Genomic DNA, 18,232 nt, shown 5'->3' with positions numbered 1-18,232 from the left:
CAATGCTTCTGAGGAGTATGTTTCTTGGTTCCGCTTCCTTCCTTCAGAGTGCATTGGAGACGGTGCAAGCAATTCTTGTGCTCCATCTGGGCCGATGCATTAGTGGCTGGAGTTTGGATAGTGGAGTTTTGCTTGGCCATTCTCTAGGTGTTATTTTCGTGTGCTATCGTAGGATACCCAAAGGTTCGCAGTTTTTTTTTTTTAATGGACGGTTGGACAGACGGAGAGTGCTTGATGAGGAGGTAGAAGTTGGTTTGCTTTTGATGAGAAGGAAAGGCAAGGGACAGTGGCCTTGATTGGGGATGACGGAGTGGCTACCATGGAGTCCTCATGCAGGTGCGAAGACAAGAAGATGTCGACACTCGTCGAGGAGACAGAAAATCCCGAAAGCTGAACACGAAAAGAAAGGGCTAGGCCGATGGAAGGGGCACATGCGGGTGGTGGGGGCAAAAAGGTGAGGCAGAAGAGGGGCTGGCGGAAAGGGAAGGGGCCAAACAAGAGGCAGACCGGAAGGAGAGGGATGCCGGGAGCTCAATAGGACGGGGGAGGAGGCGGGTAGGAGATGGGTTAAGGGAGAGGCGGGCAGGAGTTGGGCGAAGGCAGAGGTGGGCTGGACTGAAGCGAAGGCAAGGAAGGGCTAAGGCGGGGGCTCAACAAGGGGCGAAACTAGGCGGAGGGAGGGAGTTGGGCGATGGGGGAGGAGGAGAGAGGGAGCAAGCGAAGGCGGGTGACAGGTGCACTGGTGGGGAAGCTCCAGCGCTCGAGGCATTTGAGCTTTCTTTGTGAATTTATGAGAAAAAACTCTTGGGTGTCCAATTACCAAAGTTTTAGATACTTTTCTCACCCAAAGAAAGCTTTCAAAGAGTTCAAATCCCAGTAGGCCCCTGTTGGTATTGTTTCTGCTTTGCAGCTACACAGTTGTAACGCCTCACCTACACAAGGGGAGAAAAGCTTTTCGAGAAGTCTATTCTACATACTCGAGGAAAGACAAATGTAGTGGCAAATGCTTTGTCACGAAGGCCATACATGGCTGCCATATCTATTGCGTCTCACCAAGATTGGGCTATGTATCATGTGGATGATGATTTTGCATGCCTTAAAGGCTGGGACAGCAGATGCTTCTTATGTGATAAAAAATGGATATACTCAATGAACCAATACGGCTTGTATGTGGTGAAGAACCTGTCTGAATTTCAGCCGAAAAACATGAAGGAAGAAAACTAGTAATATAAATCCAACTTATCCTACAAAAAACAAATCAACTTATTAGTTTGCATGAACTCATCATTTTTGGATTTTAGGCACCCAAGATAAAGGAAGAAAACTAGTAACTATAAATTTTAATTTCCTTATCCTATGAAAGGAAAATCAACTTATTAGTTTTCATGAACTTATCATTTATGGATGTGAGGCACCCGAGATGGCTAGTCCCTCCCTTCTGGATTCACAAATTGAATCCCATGTAATGTCCATGCGATAACAATTCATGCCTTTCAATTTTGTAATTTAACATTTTTTGAGTCTGAAATGCTGAACTCACAGCGCACAAAAAGGATTTAACGAGTTTGACTCCATTATCTTATGCCCAAGGTTGCAGGTAAGGCAGCCGATTTATCTGACGATGGCATTGGTGGCTTCTCAAAAAGCAAGATCAGTGAGTTGTTGCCAAAGAAGAAATATACTGATTCCAGCACTGTGACAAGTAAGGGCCTTTTCAGCAGGTTGAAGGTTCAAACTTTGAGAAGCCAGAAAAAGTTGGGATCAGACAACAAGTCAAGTCATGATGTAAAGAAGGACAAGACACTGTCAAGGCAGGAAGAACTCGAAGCTTCTAACTTTTTGTGGGGAGATGAAGATGAGATGGATAAAAGGGTCTCTAAAGCTGAAAAGAATCAACAGTTTCATAGCATCGAAGATGATGATATAGTGTCAAGGCTTGAAGATCTAGAAGCTTCTGGCCCTCGGTTGAAACCAGACATAGAAACCAAGAGAAGAGTACAAGTCAATGAAAACCGGCTAAGCAGCAAAGACAGTATGGTCTCACGCTCGAAAAGTTATGAAGCTTCTCAGTTTGTGCAGAACTCCGAGGGTAAGAGTAGAGCCACAAAAGCTCAAAGAAGTTTCAAGGAAGTAGTAGCTGAAGATTTCTTTAGCATAAGATCATTCAAAGATGTGGGGGCTAATGATGAGATCATCCAATCGCTGCATTTCATGGAAGTGAGGCGGCCTTCTCAAATTCAGGTAGATGTCTTTGTTGTTGTTGTTGTGTGTGTGTGTATGAGAGAGAGAGAGAGAGAGAGAGAGAGAGAGAGAGAAAGAAAGAAAGATATATTAAGCGTCTACTAAAGACCCAATGGGCCTATGAGACCAAAGTGATACAATAATGTATATCTCATCATGGAATGGAAAATAAAACAGAAAGAAAACATAAACATAGCTATCTCACTGGGGTGACACAAAATTGTCCCCATAACTCATCATGGAATACTAAGAACATAGATGTTACAAGTCATCTCTTGTCTATACATATACACCAGGGCCTCTGTTGTGGGTGTGCCTGCCCGTATTAGGTGTTTTCTCATTTTTCCCCACAGTCCATGTTTTTTTTCCCATTTTTCCCTATTTTCTATGGCTTGGGTGGCTGCCCTGTGGTGGCAGGAGGACCTAGTTGTTGGCCGACTGCATTAGTGTACATTGTGGAGGTGGCCGATTGTTTTGCACAGGTTGTGGACCTTTTTTTTATGGAGGCCGATTGCTGTGTAGTCGTGGGCTCTTTTGGTCTCCTGTCGGCTGTCCCTGATGCAGGCCAACTGCCTTCTTTGGGCCATATAAAATGGCCCCATTGCCCCATGCCTTTTGTATCTTCATTTTTCGGGATTCTTGTGTATATACAGAGTTCATACACAGCCACTCTCTTGTCTGCATTTTTTTCTCCTTCTGCTCCCAATTCAGTTTGTTGCAGGCTGGCGTTTGTCTTCTACGTGGGCCTCTGTTCAGCGTGGAGTCGTGCACGTGTTTGCTCTCACTTCTGTGTCTCATATTCCAATGCATATTCCGACATGGTATTTGAGCATAAGGCTGCTTGGAGATCTTGGAGACATGGAGGGCTTGCGGGACCGTTGAAGCCCTTGAAGACCTTGGAAGAGCTTGCGGGAGACTTGGAGATTCGGGATTGTTCGTGATTGGTACTGATCAAAGGCATCAGTGGACCGTACGGGACGTGGAGAAGCGAGGAGTAAGCAGTTCAAGCCTCATCTTCATTGTGTTTCCGACCCACCCTCCCTTCAGACGACCAAGTTTACCCTTGGAGGAGTGGGACTGTTCATGTTTTTTGGTGCTGTCTGGGGACCCTTGTGGGCCGTTCGGGATGTGGTGAAGCAAGGAGAAGCAAGTGTAGGTTCGTCTTCAGGTTTTGTTCCCACCCACTCTCCCTATTCACACGACCAAAGTTTTTTTTTTTTTCCGAGAAAAGATCCTTTCATTAGTTATGTAAAAAACGCCCGTAGGGCTACAAAAGATCTCTCCTGCTCCTAAGAGAGAGAAGAGCAGTGAATACATCATGGCAGCCCGGGAGACTCTCCCTAGGTGCTGCAAAATACAAGCATCAGTCTAAAGAACTGAGCGGCTAAATCATACAATAGGGGGGGGGAAGAGCCAAACAGGTGGCCTATAGTGCCAACGGGGGGATCCCGTGTGTAGGGTGTAGAATGGGCCGCAGCGCCAAGTGGTGTGAAAGGCCTGGCGCCGTAAGATCGCCTCATCCGAGTCTCCCCGGATGCGGTCGTACTGTCCTCGCAGGGTGTGGATCAACTCCTGCCAAATCCCCCGAACAGTCTCTGCTGGTGGCTCTAATCTCCCCTCAAAGGCCGTAAAGCACCGGGCCCTCCAGGTGAACCAGATGGTGAGGCTGCTGAGGAGCTCCCATCGTAAATCCCTCTCCTGTGTCCAGCTGGCGGACGAGAAATCCGGTGCCGGAACCAGGCGAGGCTGGCCCCTAATAAATCTGATGGCCTGACTGCCCTGCTCCATCTCATAGCCCATAGCAGGCCCTGACGAAGTCGACCAAGCAGCGGCACCCCACGTAAACATACCCTCTGGAGAGAGGGGGGCCAGAATACGCAGCATCCGCAGCCAAATCTGCTGTGCCTGAGGGCAGTCCCAAAGGCAATGTCTCTGTGTCTCCATAGGGTGGCCGCATCGGACGACGCAGGCCGCCGGAAGACCGCTGTAAACAAGCCAAGTGCCAACCGCTGAGCCCCTGTGTGGGCGACCAGCTCCACTGAAAAGCCGAGATCCTGCGGGCCTGTCGACTAGCCCAGAGCCGAGCCCAGAAATCCTCCAGGAACTCCTGTGATAGTCCCTGCAATCGCCAATGCCCCGCTGCCGCTGGAGAAACCGTCCTCCTCGCCGTCAAAATATGCCGTCCCAGCCGAACAGTATACTGGAAAAAGGTGATCTCTGTGGCCTCAAGGGATGCATAAGGATCATGCCACTCGTACTCCCCGGGGTCCCACTGTAGCCGGGCCAAGGGGCGCGCTGCATATGCCCATATGCGCCAATCCGGGAGCACATCAGCAGGGTCGGGGTAAATATGCCACTTCCGAGAAGCGGCAGCCACTACCCGAATCCTCTGAAAGGTGCACTCTGCAACCAAAGGCGACTCCACCTCCACTCTCTGGAGTCTGCCCTCATCCTGAATCTCATAATAGAGGCATCTGCCATCCTCAGTGCTAGCTCTGACAGCAATCAGGATCTCCAACTGTGTAAAGGCTCCCATCCACCGTGGGGCCACTGGCTCGAGAGGTGTGAACCACTCCTCTGTAAGTGCCTCCTGAATATCATCCCTCATAATCAACCCCCCTCTGAAGTGACTCAGCCTCTCCACCTGGGTCTCCTCTGGTAGATTGCAGAAAGCCTGCCAGTCTCCAAAACTACGAGCTAGGCCTGCCGCTAAAGGTCCCCAGGCTAGACGAGGCCGAGAACCCAGCATATGACCCTGCTCTGTACGAACCGCTGGGCTCCAGATGAGCGGCTGCCTGGCCCGCTCCTCAACACAAGGAGGAGGCCGCTGAGAGAGCCCCGATCTCAGCAGCTCCCAAGCTCTCAGGATACCCAAAGCAAATCTGTCCTCCCATCCTCTACTGAGGCCTGTCCTCCTCATCTCTATGAAGATCCAGCGAATCTCTGGTGCCCAAGTACCCCCTGCAGGAGGCGCCCGGGCCTGCAGTCGCTGCAAGAGGAGCTCTTTCCAAGGCTCAGCGCCTGGAAGCAACCCCCGAACAATAAGCTTCCCCAATAAGGCTCTACTGTGATCGACTGGATCTATAATGCCCAAACCGCCCTGAGCCAGCGGAAGTGTAATAACTGCCCATGCAACCTTTGCCCAAGCTAGCTGACCGTCCCGCCCAGACCACAGAAAGTTCCTGATCAGCCTCTGTACCTGGCTGATGCAAGAGCTCGAGAAAATCCAACAAGACGTAATGTACCACATAGTCGCTAACAGCACCTGATTTGCCACCACCACCCTCCCAGCCAAGGATAGTCGAGCTGTACTCCAATACAATAGCTTCTTCCGAATGCTCAGAAGAAGCGGGGCAATCTGCTGCTCAGGTGACAAATCGAGGCCAATCTGGCATCCCAAATACCGCACTGCTGTGCCTGGAGGAATCCATCTAAAACCGGGGTCCGGGCTCCATGCCGGAGTGGGAGCACTACTGATCCAAAAGGCCACTGTCTTGCGCCAATTGATCAATGCTCCCGAAGCTGCACTAAAAACCTGGAGCGACTGCCCTGCCCGAATAAGATTGGCCTCTTGGCCATGCAAAAATAAGCCCGTGTCGTCTGCAAACTCAGCATCAAGCAAATCCTCCCCCCGGACTGGGAGCTGAAGTCCTCTCAAACCAACCTCCTCTGCCGTCAAATACATACTCATAGCCTCCGCAAAGAAGAGAAAAAGGAAAGGGGCGAGAGGACACCCCTGACGGACTGATCTGGTCAGCTCAAAACTCGGCCCCCGACCTCCTGCAATCAGCACCTGGCTGCGAGCTGTGGAATACAAAGCTGCCACCCCTCTGATCCAACCTGGCTCAAAGCCCAGGCGCAGCATAGTGCCCTCTAAGAATCCCCAATCAACTCTATCGTATGCCTTCTCAAAATCGAGAAGCATCACGACCAAGTCCTCGCCAAGAAACCTAGCTCGGGCCGTCGCCTCCTAGAAAGTAAAGATGTTGTCAAGGATACTGCGCTCCTTGACAAATCCTGTCTGAGTAGCATGAATCAACTCCCCCAGGAAGGGTTGGATCCTCAAACTCAAGGCCTTTGCGAAGACCTTGTAGACAGTATTGAGGATTGTAATAGGCCTCCAATGCCGAATGTCATCCGATACTCCCTCCCCCTTGGGGATAAGATAGATCAAGCCCTCTGAAAAGCTCTGCGGCATCACCCCAGTGTCCAAAACATGTTGAAAGCCCCTGCGGAGGCTTGGCCCTAAAAGGTCCCAATAGCGCATAAAAAAGGCCGGCGTCAGTCCGTCCTCCCCTGGGCAACTATGTCGCGGCAGGACCCTCAAGGCCTCGGCAAGCTCAATCTCTGACAGAGGCGCACCTAGAACTGTGCGCATATGGTCTGTGACCCTCCTCTGCACATGGGCCCCCACAGTCTGTCTGCATACATCTCGATCCTCAGTGGCTGGCTCCGCTGAAAGCAGGTCACTATAAAAAGCAGTGGCAATGGCTCTGATCTCCCCGAGCTCAGTAGCTATCGAGCCATCCGGTCTACCAAGCTGGCGAACTCCTGCTCGCGCATGACGGGGTCCAGTGATCTCAAAAAACTCCCCAGTCACTCTATCACCAAGCTGCGTCCACTGAGAGGCCTGACGACGATAGTAAAACTCATGTCTCTGCTCCTCTACCTCTCTAACCTCCTGGCGTGCCTGGCTCAGCTGGGATGCCACCCACTCACATGCAGGCTGCTGCTCCTGAAGGCGCTGTAGCGAAGCAAGGTTGCGTCTCAGCCGTTGCTCCCGCTCGCGAATCTCTCCCAGTCGTGTCAAAGCTGCAGCGTGTAGAAAAGAGCTAAGATCAATGAGTCCCTGGGCACACTGGCCCGCTGCATCCTGGTCAGAGCACTGACTATCATGCCAGATCCTCTCAATGTCCTCAGCGAGACTGGGATCTGCAAGTACCCTCTCTGGGATCCTCAACTGCAAGCTGGGCTCCCGTGTCCCCTCCTCCAATGTCAATATAACTGGCGCATGATCTGAAAATGAGGTGCCAGCAAGAATGCCGACGGAGCCCCCTCGCTCCCCTAACCAATCGCCCACATAAAAGCGATCAATCCGTGATAGATTAGTCCCTCCCTGCCGGCGATCCGACCGAGAGAAACTAAGACTGTCCTGAGACCGGGAGAAAGCCCCATGCTGCCATGCATCAGTGATCCTCAGTGACATGCAAAACCGGTCCCAAGCTGCAAGCTCCGTGCCGTGCACTGTAACATGACTGCCTCCCACCCTATCTGCCGGGTCCTCAAGCATGTTGAAGTCTCCCCCAACACACCAATGTGCGGCCTCTGGCAATGCATCTGTAACCTGAGTCCAAAACTCTGCTCTGGCACTAGCATGATTGGGCGCATAGATGTTGAGCACACCCAATAGCTCATCATGCATCCTCAGAATGACATACTGTGCTCTACCAGGCACAATGATCCCTCGATCCACAATGGCCTGCCGCCATACATCTGCAATAACCATGCATACTCCTCCCTGTCCACCCAAAGGACCAAACCCTGCAGACCAAAAAGTGTCCCATCTACCAGCCATCACCGAACCATATCTCCGGATCCTGCTCTCACCCAAGTGGTGCTCCTGCATCATCAAAATGTCAATGCTGCCACCAACCAGGCATCTCTGAAGCTCCTGCCTCAAGCAACCTCGATAGCGTATAAAGTGTGCTCCGCCAAGGCCCTGTACATTCCATGAGATGATCCTCATGGATGCCCTGCTGAGGTGGATGCTGTCTCAGCCGTACGGCGGGCCTTCGCAAGCGGCTTGGATGGAGAGTAGTCCCCATCCGAACGGCTGCGAATCTGCCCACCCGGTGTACTGCAAGAATCCCGGATCAGGCGCCAGTGGCTGTGGCCCATGGCGACTGCCTCCTGCTCTGACAGAGAAACCTCGTGTATACTCACATATCCAGGGTCGCGCGCCAAGTCTGCCACTATGCGCATGACCAAATGCCGAATCCCTGAGGTATCCACACTCCCGGGATCCAAGAAAAAATGAGCCAACTCCCAAAGTCGGCCTATCACATCAGTCACCTCCAGATCGCTCATGTGGTGAGAAAACTCAACTGCTTGAGTCTTCAAAGTGCTGAGAGCGAGCTCTAGAGTCCACTCCCGATCACAAGGTCCACATAGAGGGAACGAGAAGGCCACCGCTGAGTCTAGTGCCTCCTCCCCGCGGGCCGGAGGTATCACTACATGAACTCGAATGGGTGCTGGCTCATGGGGGCCCTCTGCTCCAAAAAGCCGTGTAAAGGTATAATCAAAGGCCTCCGAGCGCTGTCTAATGCCAAGGCGACTCAGCCGACTGCGGATAGATGAAATCCGTGAGGCCCTAATCGGCATAGGTCTCCTCTGTGATGCTCGAGCGAGGTCAGTGCTCAGCGCTCTCCGGACTGCAGGTGAGCGCCAGGGAACTGCCAGGGTCTCCCGGGAAGGTGAGGCGGGCGGAGGGGGAGGAGGGGGAGGCGAGGGAGGTGGAGAGGGAGCCGCTGCCGCGAAACCGGAGCGGGGGCGGGAGGAGGCGAAGGTGGAGACGAGGCGGTGGGAGGGGATGGGGGTGGGGGGGGTGAAGAAGGGGGAGCTGGCATCTCCTGGTCCTCGGTCGCTTCAGGGGTCTCCTCCTGAAGGGGAGCAAAGCTGTTCCTCACGGGAACCCAGTGAGGCTAAGACTGTGGCTGCTGCTGCAGCGGTCTCTGTGCGTGCTGCTGTGGCTGTCTCCCTCGGCGGCGCCCCTGTCCAGGCTGCCACTCCGAGGTCTCTGTGGCCTGAGCAGGTGTCCCTGAGGCAGCCTGCCGAGCCGAATCTGTGGGCGGGCCATCAGTAGCCTGCTGCTGTGGTGAGGGTCGAGGTCTCCTGCGAGGGCAGGCCTTGGCCAGATGACCGACCTGCCTGCAAATGAAGCACTGGTTCGGGAGCCCCGAGAACTCTACTCTCTAATCTATCCACCCCCCCCCCCCTATCCTAGGTAGCTGAATGACCTTAGGAAGGGAGGAGATGTCAGACACCAACACTCTGACCGAAGGTAGCCCCGCTGCTCTGGCCACCACTGAAGCTGCTGAGGGGCCCGTCTCTAGTACCGAGCCCACCAATGCTCCGAGCCTGGGGAGGAGCGGAAGATACTCCCGGCGGAGACCAGGGAAACAAACTGTAATATGGAAGAGGCGCTCTCCCTGCTCCGCCGCTGCTGGGTCAAATCCATGCTGCCAAGGTCTGAAGAAAGCCCGAGCACCCCTGATGTCCAGAGGACTCGTGGCAAGGACCTTGGCAACGCTCTGGGCGGCCTCGAACTCGATCTGATAATGGCCCCGGCCCAGGAGCTGTACATCCAGGATCTTGCCCACATCTGCAAGAAGGCGAGCCTGAAGAAGATTCCTGATCTCCCCTCTGCTGGGGCGAGTGCCGACTATACGGCAGATGGTGGAATGAGCCTGGAGGCGTTCCACCTCTGCAGTGAGGCTCGCTTCCTCTTCCGGCGAAAGAGAAAGCCTGATGGGGATGACCTCGGGGGCGGGCGAGGGGGCTGCGGGTGAGTCCCTCTGAGGCGAGGCGGGAGGAGTCTCCATCAGAGTCTGAAGCTCAGGCGAAGGCGAGGCGAATGCGGAAAACCTGCAAGAAACGGGCTGCACCCAAAGAGGCGGAAGACCGGATGAAAATGAAGAAAAACAAAACCCCCTGGGGGTGAACAACACGAAAGAGGAGGGAGAGGGGGAAAACGAAGGAGAAGCCCTGGGGGGGGGGGGGGGGTGGGCGGCAACAAAGCGAAAGGGAGGGGAGGCGGGGCGTTGCTGAAGGGGGGGGGGCGGGCGCGAACAGGTGGAAAGGAGGGGGGCGAACAGGCGACAAAGGGGAGGGGGGGGCGAACATGCGAAGAGGGGGTTGGGGGCGAATATATGAAGAGGCGGGGGACGAATGGCAAGGAGGGGGGAGGCGCAGCAGCGAGGCAGGAGGGGGGGGTGCAACAGCGAGCAGAGGGGAGCGAAGGCAGGCGGGGGGTGAAGAGGCGAACAGGCGGAGAGGTGGGAGGCGAACAGGCGACAGAGAGAGGGGGGCGTGCAGCGGGCGCGCAATGCAGGGTGGAGGCGGGAGCTTCAGCGAGCTACAGGCGATTCACACGACCAAAGTTCACCCCCCGCAATGGCAAATTTACTTGAGATGGCTGAGAAGCATGTGAAGATCTTGACACTCCCCACATTCCCAGTGGACCGTTGGTTGGATGGGAATAACTACGGCATCTGGAAGGTAATGATGGAATTTATTCTAGAGTCTTACGACCTTGCTGATTTCATCGTTGTTGGGGTTCCACAGCCGGAGGTAGAGGAAGGGGAGTTCTCGTCGATTCGTAAGGACCGGGAGGCACAAGCAGAGTTGTGGGATCGTGTCAATGCCAGGGTTCGTTCATTCATCTTCCTCAACTGCACACCACAGGTAATCAATCATATAAAGCATATGACGCTGGCCAGAGGTATATGGAAGCATTTAGCTTCTCTTTATAATAGGGTATCGCCCGTGAAGAGGATTTCCTTGGAAGTATAGATGCGGGTTATGAACCCAGCAAAGTCATCGACAATGCGGAAGCACATTAACAAGCTGCAGACTCTTCAGCAGGAAGTTCTTCAGGCTAGGAAGGAGATATCTTCAGAGGATATGGCCATAACGTTGCTATCGCATTTGCCCTCTCAGTACTCAGCATTTTACTTGTCTTTGATTACAAGTGGCAGGCTCAACACCGTCACGTGGGAGGAGCTTGTGCCCATGGTCTTGGACCAGGAGGAAAGATTCTCGAACCCTCCACAGGGCAAAGGTTCGGAGGCCTTAACTGGCTAATGGTCGAAAGGCTGTAACAACAAGGGCAAAGGGAAGGCTTCATCAGAGAAGTCTTCTGAGAAGAAGTCCGACTCAGACTGCGAGAAACTGAAGGCAAAGAGGACTTGTAATGATTGTGGCGAGAAAGGCCACTATTGGAGGCAGTGTCCAAGCTGAACACCGAGAAGGGTGAAGAATCCTTAGCAGCAATCGTGAAGACTCCAGCATTTGTGCACTTGGAGGTGATGGACACTGACGTTTCATTTTCTTCGGGCAGGGAGGAGGTTGGAGGACTCGTCGCTACGGATACTTGGGAGTGGATTCTAGATAGTGGTGCTTCCAGGCACATGACTCCTTCCCATTCAGATTTACAGGATCTCTGTAGGTATTCTGGTCACATTCTTACTGGGGATACATCCACTATCCCAGTTCACAGTGAGGGCAGGTTGGAGATAGTTCCCAATGGCAGAGGGGGGAAGCATTCCTCCCAGGTGTTGTATGTTCCATCACTTGGTTTTCATCTGTTGTCATCAGTGCATCAAGTTTGCAAGATTGGCGTACGGGTGGAGTTTGATGAGCATTTTGTTGCTCTTCGAGACAAGGCAACAGGCCAGGTAGTTTAGGAAGGTGTGGCTTTGGGGGGATGCTAGCCCGCACCGAATATTATGCATCTATATGGGGATGAGGTGCAAGGGAGCGACGTAGTACGAACCCATGTCTAGGCACACTTAGACTCACTCATGCACACCGGGTAGGCACGTTAGGCCTCCTGTGTTGTAAGAGGGGTTGAGTGATGCTGAGTGCCTCTAGGGGTTGCCCTCCCCACCTTGCTAACGAGATTGTCGATGGGACCGATTGAAATGGCGGAGCCACAGGCCGGCGAGCTGTGCCGTGCCAACAGGCCGAGACGCGGCTAGGTTTGCGGGACATGGGACTGTCTCATAGGATGTGGAGTTTACAAACTTTAAGCACTCTCTCTCCTAGGTCCTCAGTTTTGTGATGAGTAGCAGTCTGGTAATGGCCACTTAAGTGTTGATACGCTGCAGGTGTAGGCTTTCCGGGACCAGATGGTGGATAGCTTGTTGGCAGCAGTTGGCAGGAACTTTCCAGTACAGATGTTGGTAGTTCTTGTGTTCGTTAGTGAGAGGAAACTTTACAGGTAACTTATGCTCTCATGTCTCGTAGTATTCGGGACAAAGACACTCCTGTAGATGAGGAAGTTCTTTCCACTGGGACCTCTTAGGAAGCCAAGTAGGTGACAGTTGATTACTTGCAGGAGGAGGTGGATGTTGCACATTCTCCAAGCTTTGTGGTTCCGGATTCAGAGGGGGTTGGTTACAGGTTTTCGAAGGCCTTGAGTGGTCTTCAGCAGGTTTCCAGGAATCGGCATCTCACTGTAACAGTTGTTGATCCTTGTGAGGAGTATGGTGCCTCTCTGACTCGGAAGCAGAATGGTTCATTGATTTGGTTGATGTATACCAGATTGGACGGTGATGAGGGATGAGGCTGTTGAGCTCATGTTTGCAGGGGACTCTTTGCGAGGCAGGATTGCATATCTTGTGGTTTCTGCAGCATGCGAAGGATCTTGGACTCTTTTACACAAGAGGGGGATTGATGGATGGAGTCCGACTCCACAGTTGGAGTGACGTAGATTGGGGAGGAGACCCAGACACGAGGAGATCTACGTCAGGTGACAATTTTACCCTTGGCTCAGGAGCAATAAGAGGCAGCTATCTCTTGCCTTGTCGACAGAGGCAGAGTACCGGGCTGCTTATGGTGTTGCTTGTGCGAGGTGGTGAAGTTGCAGAGGTTACTTGGCAAGATTGGGTTTCCACTGGTGGAATCCTTGGTCACTTTGCCCTAGGCCTTTTAGTACTCACTTGTACTTTCATTTCATATCATTATTGAGTACATCTTTTCCAGCACTCACGTTTCTCTGTGCTTGAGGTTGTGTGTGTGTGTGTGTGTGTGTGTGTGCGCTAGCTTCCCTCCTACCCAACACACTTTTAGATGCATGAAAAGATAATGTAGCTGAAAAATCTTGCATGTCGCATGCATAGGGTTTCTAGCCATGCATGTCGCATGCATGAGGATTTATGGCCATGCATGTCGCATATATGGGGGTTTCTAACTATGCATGGCCAATGCATGAGGGTTTCTGACTATGCATGTCACATGCATGAGGGTTTCTGACTATGCATGTCACATGCATGGAGGTTTCTCATCATGGAGAAGAAGTTTATCAACAATTCTTAGCTAGACTGTCATGCATGCAGAGAGAGAAAACCCGCATAAGAGTGGGCTGCCTTCAAAATGTCAATTATTCCTGTACAAATCCATCAATACAAGTTAATTGAAGACAGATTATGTAACATACTAACCCATGGGTGCAATCCAGGCATCCCCGGATCCATGAGCTTCTCATGCAATAAAATACAAGCATTGTTCAAGCAAACAAAACAATACATGCAAATAAAAAAATAAGCCATGCGCACAAATGTATGCATTTAAACGCATATTTTGAAAGAAACCCCATCTATTTATATGTACTTGATATTTACAAGGGCTATGGTATTTGGTTCTCCAAGATCCATTAAATATCCATGGCATTATGTATTGCATTTGGGTCTCCAAGATCCATCAAATGCTTAATATGTTTCTATGCAGCCAGGATCTCGTAGATACAGCTAGCATACACATACATGGGAAGCTTAACCATAAACATTCCATGGCTACATGTAGTGTCCAACACCCATGTCCATGGATAATAGAGCATTTACAATATGAATCCTGAGAAATTAGGGAATAGTTACAACAAAAGCAAACAAATATGCCTATGTAGAGTCCCTAAGTCGAAGTCGGTGTCGAGGCACGAGATCTCTGATTGCGGAGCACACCATGGGAATGACCCACAAGTATCTCACACCGGGCTAGTACCAGATGCAATATCCAAGTTCAAATCCAAGCTCCATGCTCAAGCTATATGTCCAAATTCCATGTTCATGTCCAAGTTCCATGCCCAAGCTATATGTCCAAGTTCTCTATATTCAGGTATAAATTCCATGCCCAAGCTATATGTCCAAGTCCAAATAACTCCAAGCTCGTACACGAGGTACACAGGAGATGTGTATAGTTGACGAAGTATTTGTTGACCAAACTGTAAATTCTATTGTCCAATCTGGAATAGAGACAAGCCACAAGAAAGCTTGCACAGAGATGGATGCACCAAGACAAGTCTATATGGCAGCCATCAGGTGGTACGAAGCTGTGGTAGGCGTAGACATTGCTGAGAGGTACAGGCAACGTTGACGGCTGTATGGTACAGCCAGATGGCACAAAAGCAGCACATCGGAGCCTAAGCAAAGGTGAAGCTTGAAGGTCAAGAACAAGATCAACAATAGGCCAAAGGTTTACAACCACGGGGAGATCTACGGATTTGAGTCTTCTCTCATCATTCAATAAAGCAAATACACCATCCTTGGTGGGGGGCGTGTAGAGGGTATTTGGGACCCAATCGGATGTACTGTGCCTTTTTGTCTCCTCTCTCTCTCTCTCTCTCTCTCTCTCTCCGAGCCAGACAGAGACCGAGAGCACCAGGCTACCAGACTCCCAGACTACATCAGAGGGAGATCACAGAGATACGGGCTCGACATCAGCACCATATCCAGGAGCGGCTAGCTCACTTACACTCACACCCGGAGATCATGCTCCGAGGTATTTTTGCCTCGCCATCGCCTATGTATCACATATTACACCCCCATTATGGTACTGGTTGGAGCTAGACAGATCTGCATTGCATTCTTGTATACCCTGCGCATATAGGTTGCATATTGAGCCTCTAGCAGTAGTGCTCCATCCATCACACCCCCCCACTAGCTCAGTACTTTCATAGTTTATTTCATGTTCATTTTGTCCTTTTTTTTTTTTCTGAACATCCAGAAGACATTGACAGTTGTACATTGATTTGTCTCATAGGTCGAGTTCGGCCTCTAGTAGACGTTAATACAGCTTTCTTTCATTTCATTTCATTTCATTTCATTTCTCTCTCTCTCTCTCTCTCTCTCTCTCTCTCTCTCTCTCTCTCTCGCACTCTGACTTTTGCTAAATTGTGCAAATCGCCAGGAACCAAGGTGCTAAATATTCGCTATCTGAAGTATAATCCTGTCTGTAAGCTTCCACATGTTACAATATCTTACTAGTTTTACCACACTAAAGCATATCCAATTTGTGCTCTTGCAGGTGCAACACATCCATAGGTCCACTTGTAATGGCAAGGTGGAGCTGATCCTTCCGAGGCGAAGCATTAGGCTGTGTTGCTTGAGGGCAATGCCGCGCAAAGTGGCTCGTCTGGTGACAGACCCGACACTAGTCAGGTCTACCTGACGTCTCCATACATTGCTTCAACGGACCATTAGGTCTCCAAAGCAGCACAAAATCGTCAAAGGGCTCATTGTCACGAGCCAACACCATAACCCTGAGAATAGCATCAGTCAAGGCAGTGACTACGTAGGCAGCAGGAGTGGGAAAAGAAGGGATGGTGGGCACTTGCACGACCAGCCCAAAGGCTGCCCCAATGGCCTCCAACAATGGCCAATAAGCATGAGGAAGACCTGGGAACCTGAGTGTAATAGGGTAACGGTTCTAGTCTTCTTCGATAGGGTCGAAGTAGCTAGTGTAGGGTAGGAAGGAAATCTTCCTTGGGCGCAAAGGGAAAGGACTGCCGTTGAGCTCTTCTGAGGCTGCCTCCTCTGTGGCAAAGTCTACTTGGAAGAATCCTCTTCCATACATCTTTAAAATGGAGCACGAAGTCGGAAGGCAACACCGCTAGTACCCAGTCATGGGCCCGGATACGGGAGAAGTGAGAGCCAAAGATTTTTCCAGTGAGTGTCGTCTTGGAGTCTTTCTCAATTTTGGTGAAGAGGGTTGCAAGCTCGTCTTGTGAAAACTGGATGGTTTGCCCGGCCGGAGGGGATTGATTAGCCATGATGTAATCAGACAAAAAAGGCTTTAACACTGTTTAAGAGTAATCCGTTCTTGAGGCGAAACCGAAAAAGGGGCACCGAGGCAAGTAGAGGAGGGGGCGGAGGAAGGGGAGGCAATGCAAGGGGGGGCAGTGCAAAGGGGCGGAGAAGGGGAGGCAGCAAACAAGATGGAGGAGGCAAAGGGGGGAGAGGGTGGCTAAACAGGAGGGCGGAGGAAAGGGCAGCAGAGAGGAGGCAGCGGAGGGGGAGACTTGAACCTTGTTTAAGAGTAATCTGTTCTTGAGGCGAAACCAAAAAAAGGGAACCTGAGGCAAAGCAGAGGAGGGGCAAGGGGGAATGAAGGGGAGGCAATGCAGGGGAGGGGCAGCACAAAGGGCGGTAAGGCCCGGAGGAGGGGAGGCAGGGAAGAAGATGGAGGAGGCACAGGGGGGAGAGGATGGCTGAGCAGGAGGGTGGAGGAAAGGGCAGCGAAGAGGAGGGAGGTGGAGGGGAGAGCAGGAAGGGGAGGAAAGGGCAGTGAAGAGGAGGGATGGGAGGGTGCATGAGCAGAAGGCAGGGGCAGAAGGGGTAGCGAAGAGGAGGGAGGGAGGGAAGCGCGAGAAGCAAGCAGGGGTAGGCAGTCGAAGGGGAGGACAGCGAAGGGCAAGAAATGCACAGGACAGGGGAGCAGAAGGGAAGCACTCTCAGAATGGGGAGCTAGACATGTTTTTCCTTGTAATTTTTCTTCTTTTTGTTATTTTGAACCTTAATCATGTATAACAACCTTTTGCCAAATGTTGGGGGCCTGGGAAGAAAGTCATCGTTTTGAAGTCCCAAATGTGAAGCCCACGTTAAACGTCCTAGGCATCCAATCCAGCCCAACATATGTGAAATGCTTTACTCATGGGCGACCACTTTATACTTTGTCCATCCAGTAATAAGCGAATGTGAACACTTTTTAAAACACGGGGTGCTTACTTAATCAAGTGTCCTTCTACATTAAATGAGTGTTGAAAACCTGGTAAAAGCGTGTTTCCACTCCAAGTTCTTTCGTACTCGGGGGCATGGATGAGTTGGCAAAAAATCTGCTCAACCGACTAGAGAAAGAAGAAGGACGAGTGCACTCGAGAGGGAAGATTTTGGCACCATTACAACAGGGCGCCCGCAAACCATTGTATTGGATAATCCCCCATCCCCAAAGCTTGTATGCAAATTCCATGCTGGTGACATTGGGAGGCCTAGGTTTGCTAGAGAGGGAATGTGAAGAAGAACAAGAACTGCCTGCTGCCCCCTGCGCCTCCCCCATCGCTGTCGCCGCCAGCCTTCCCAGCCCCCCGCCTGTCCCCGCAGCCCCTCCCCTCCCCCGCTTTCTTCCCGCCTGCCCCCCCTCAGCCCCCCGCCTGCGCCGCCAGCCTTCTCAGCCCCCTGCCTCCCTCTTCCGCGCCGCCCTCTTCTTCCCCCCCCTTCGCCTTCCCTGCGCAGCCCCCCCTCGCCCTCCTGCCTCCGCCTCCCCCCCCTGTTTTCCGCCTCCTTCCTTTCTTCCCCCCCTCCTCGCGTCGTCGGCCTCTCTGCCCCCCGTCCCTGCTTCTCCCCTTCTCCCCGCCTCAGCCCCCCGTTTCCCTTTTTTTCGGCGATTTCCACGTAGTGGAGAGGTTTTTCTTGGGTTCGTCTCTTCGATTCAGCCAGTACCTGGTCTTTTCCCTTAGGAGGACTCCATGGCAGCCTCTCCGTCAGCCCCGACCGATACAGGTCTTCGATTAGACTTCTCAGATGCAGAGCAGCAGCTTCTCGCGTCCTCCGTTTCTTCCTTGGAGGCCTCTTCCTTGGTTTGCAAGGTGGTGGGTAGCCGCCCAATGCGGAGAGAGCTACGCGACCTACTGCAGGGTAGCCTCATTGGCGAGACTGCAAGAATCGTCAGCGTGGATTTTTTAGGCCGCGGCTACTACCAGGTGGAGTTCGAGTCCCCTCCAGCAGCTCAGAGGGTGCTGGCTCGGAGCCCCATTGCCCTACACTCCTCTCGGGCGTTCTTTGCACGGTGGACCCACGGTTTCGACCCATCGTCTGATCCACTGGCAGGCGCGACTGGATTCCCCATCACCGTCTGCTTTCCAGGTCTCCGAAGGGAGTACTTGCCCCTCTTGCCGTCCATAGGCAGGGCTTTCGGGCAAGTGGTGGAGGTGCCACAGACC

General features: G+C 52.1%; 1 protein-coding gene across 2 annotated transcripts in view; it reads left to right on the top strand.

Moving 5' to 3' along the window:
* LOC147620722 (DEA(D/H)-box RNA helicase family protein) overlaps positions 1-18,232 on the top strand; it is an 88,308-nt gene that overhangs the window by 53,414 nt on the left and 16,662 nt on the right. The window contains exon 2 of one of the 2 annotated variants that reach the window (XM_086824994.1): positions 1,591-2,241. In XM_086824994.1, the coding sequence (XP_086681120.1) occupies positions 1,591-2,241 (651 nt within the window). The remainder of the gene's footprint in view (positions 1-1,590; positions 2,242-18,232) is intronic. The other variant, XM_086824993.1, reaches the window with a different exon arrangement.

This window comes from Cibotium barometz, chromosome 31 (genome assembly GCF_041138505.1).
Source record: "Cibotium barometz isolate CiBa-2024 chromosome 31, ASM4113850v1, whole genome shotgun sequence".
Classification (NCBI taxonomy): domain Eukaryota; kingdom Viridiplantae; phylum Streptophyta; class Polypodiopsida; order Cyatheales; family Cibotiaceae; genus Cibotium; species Cibotium barometz.
The sequence above is the reverse complement of the archived record's forward strand: the minus strand, read 5'-3'. Positions and strand labels throughout refer to the sequence as shown.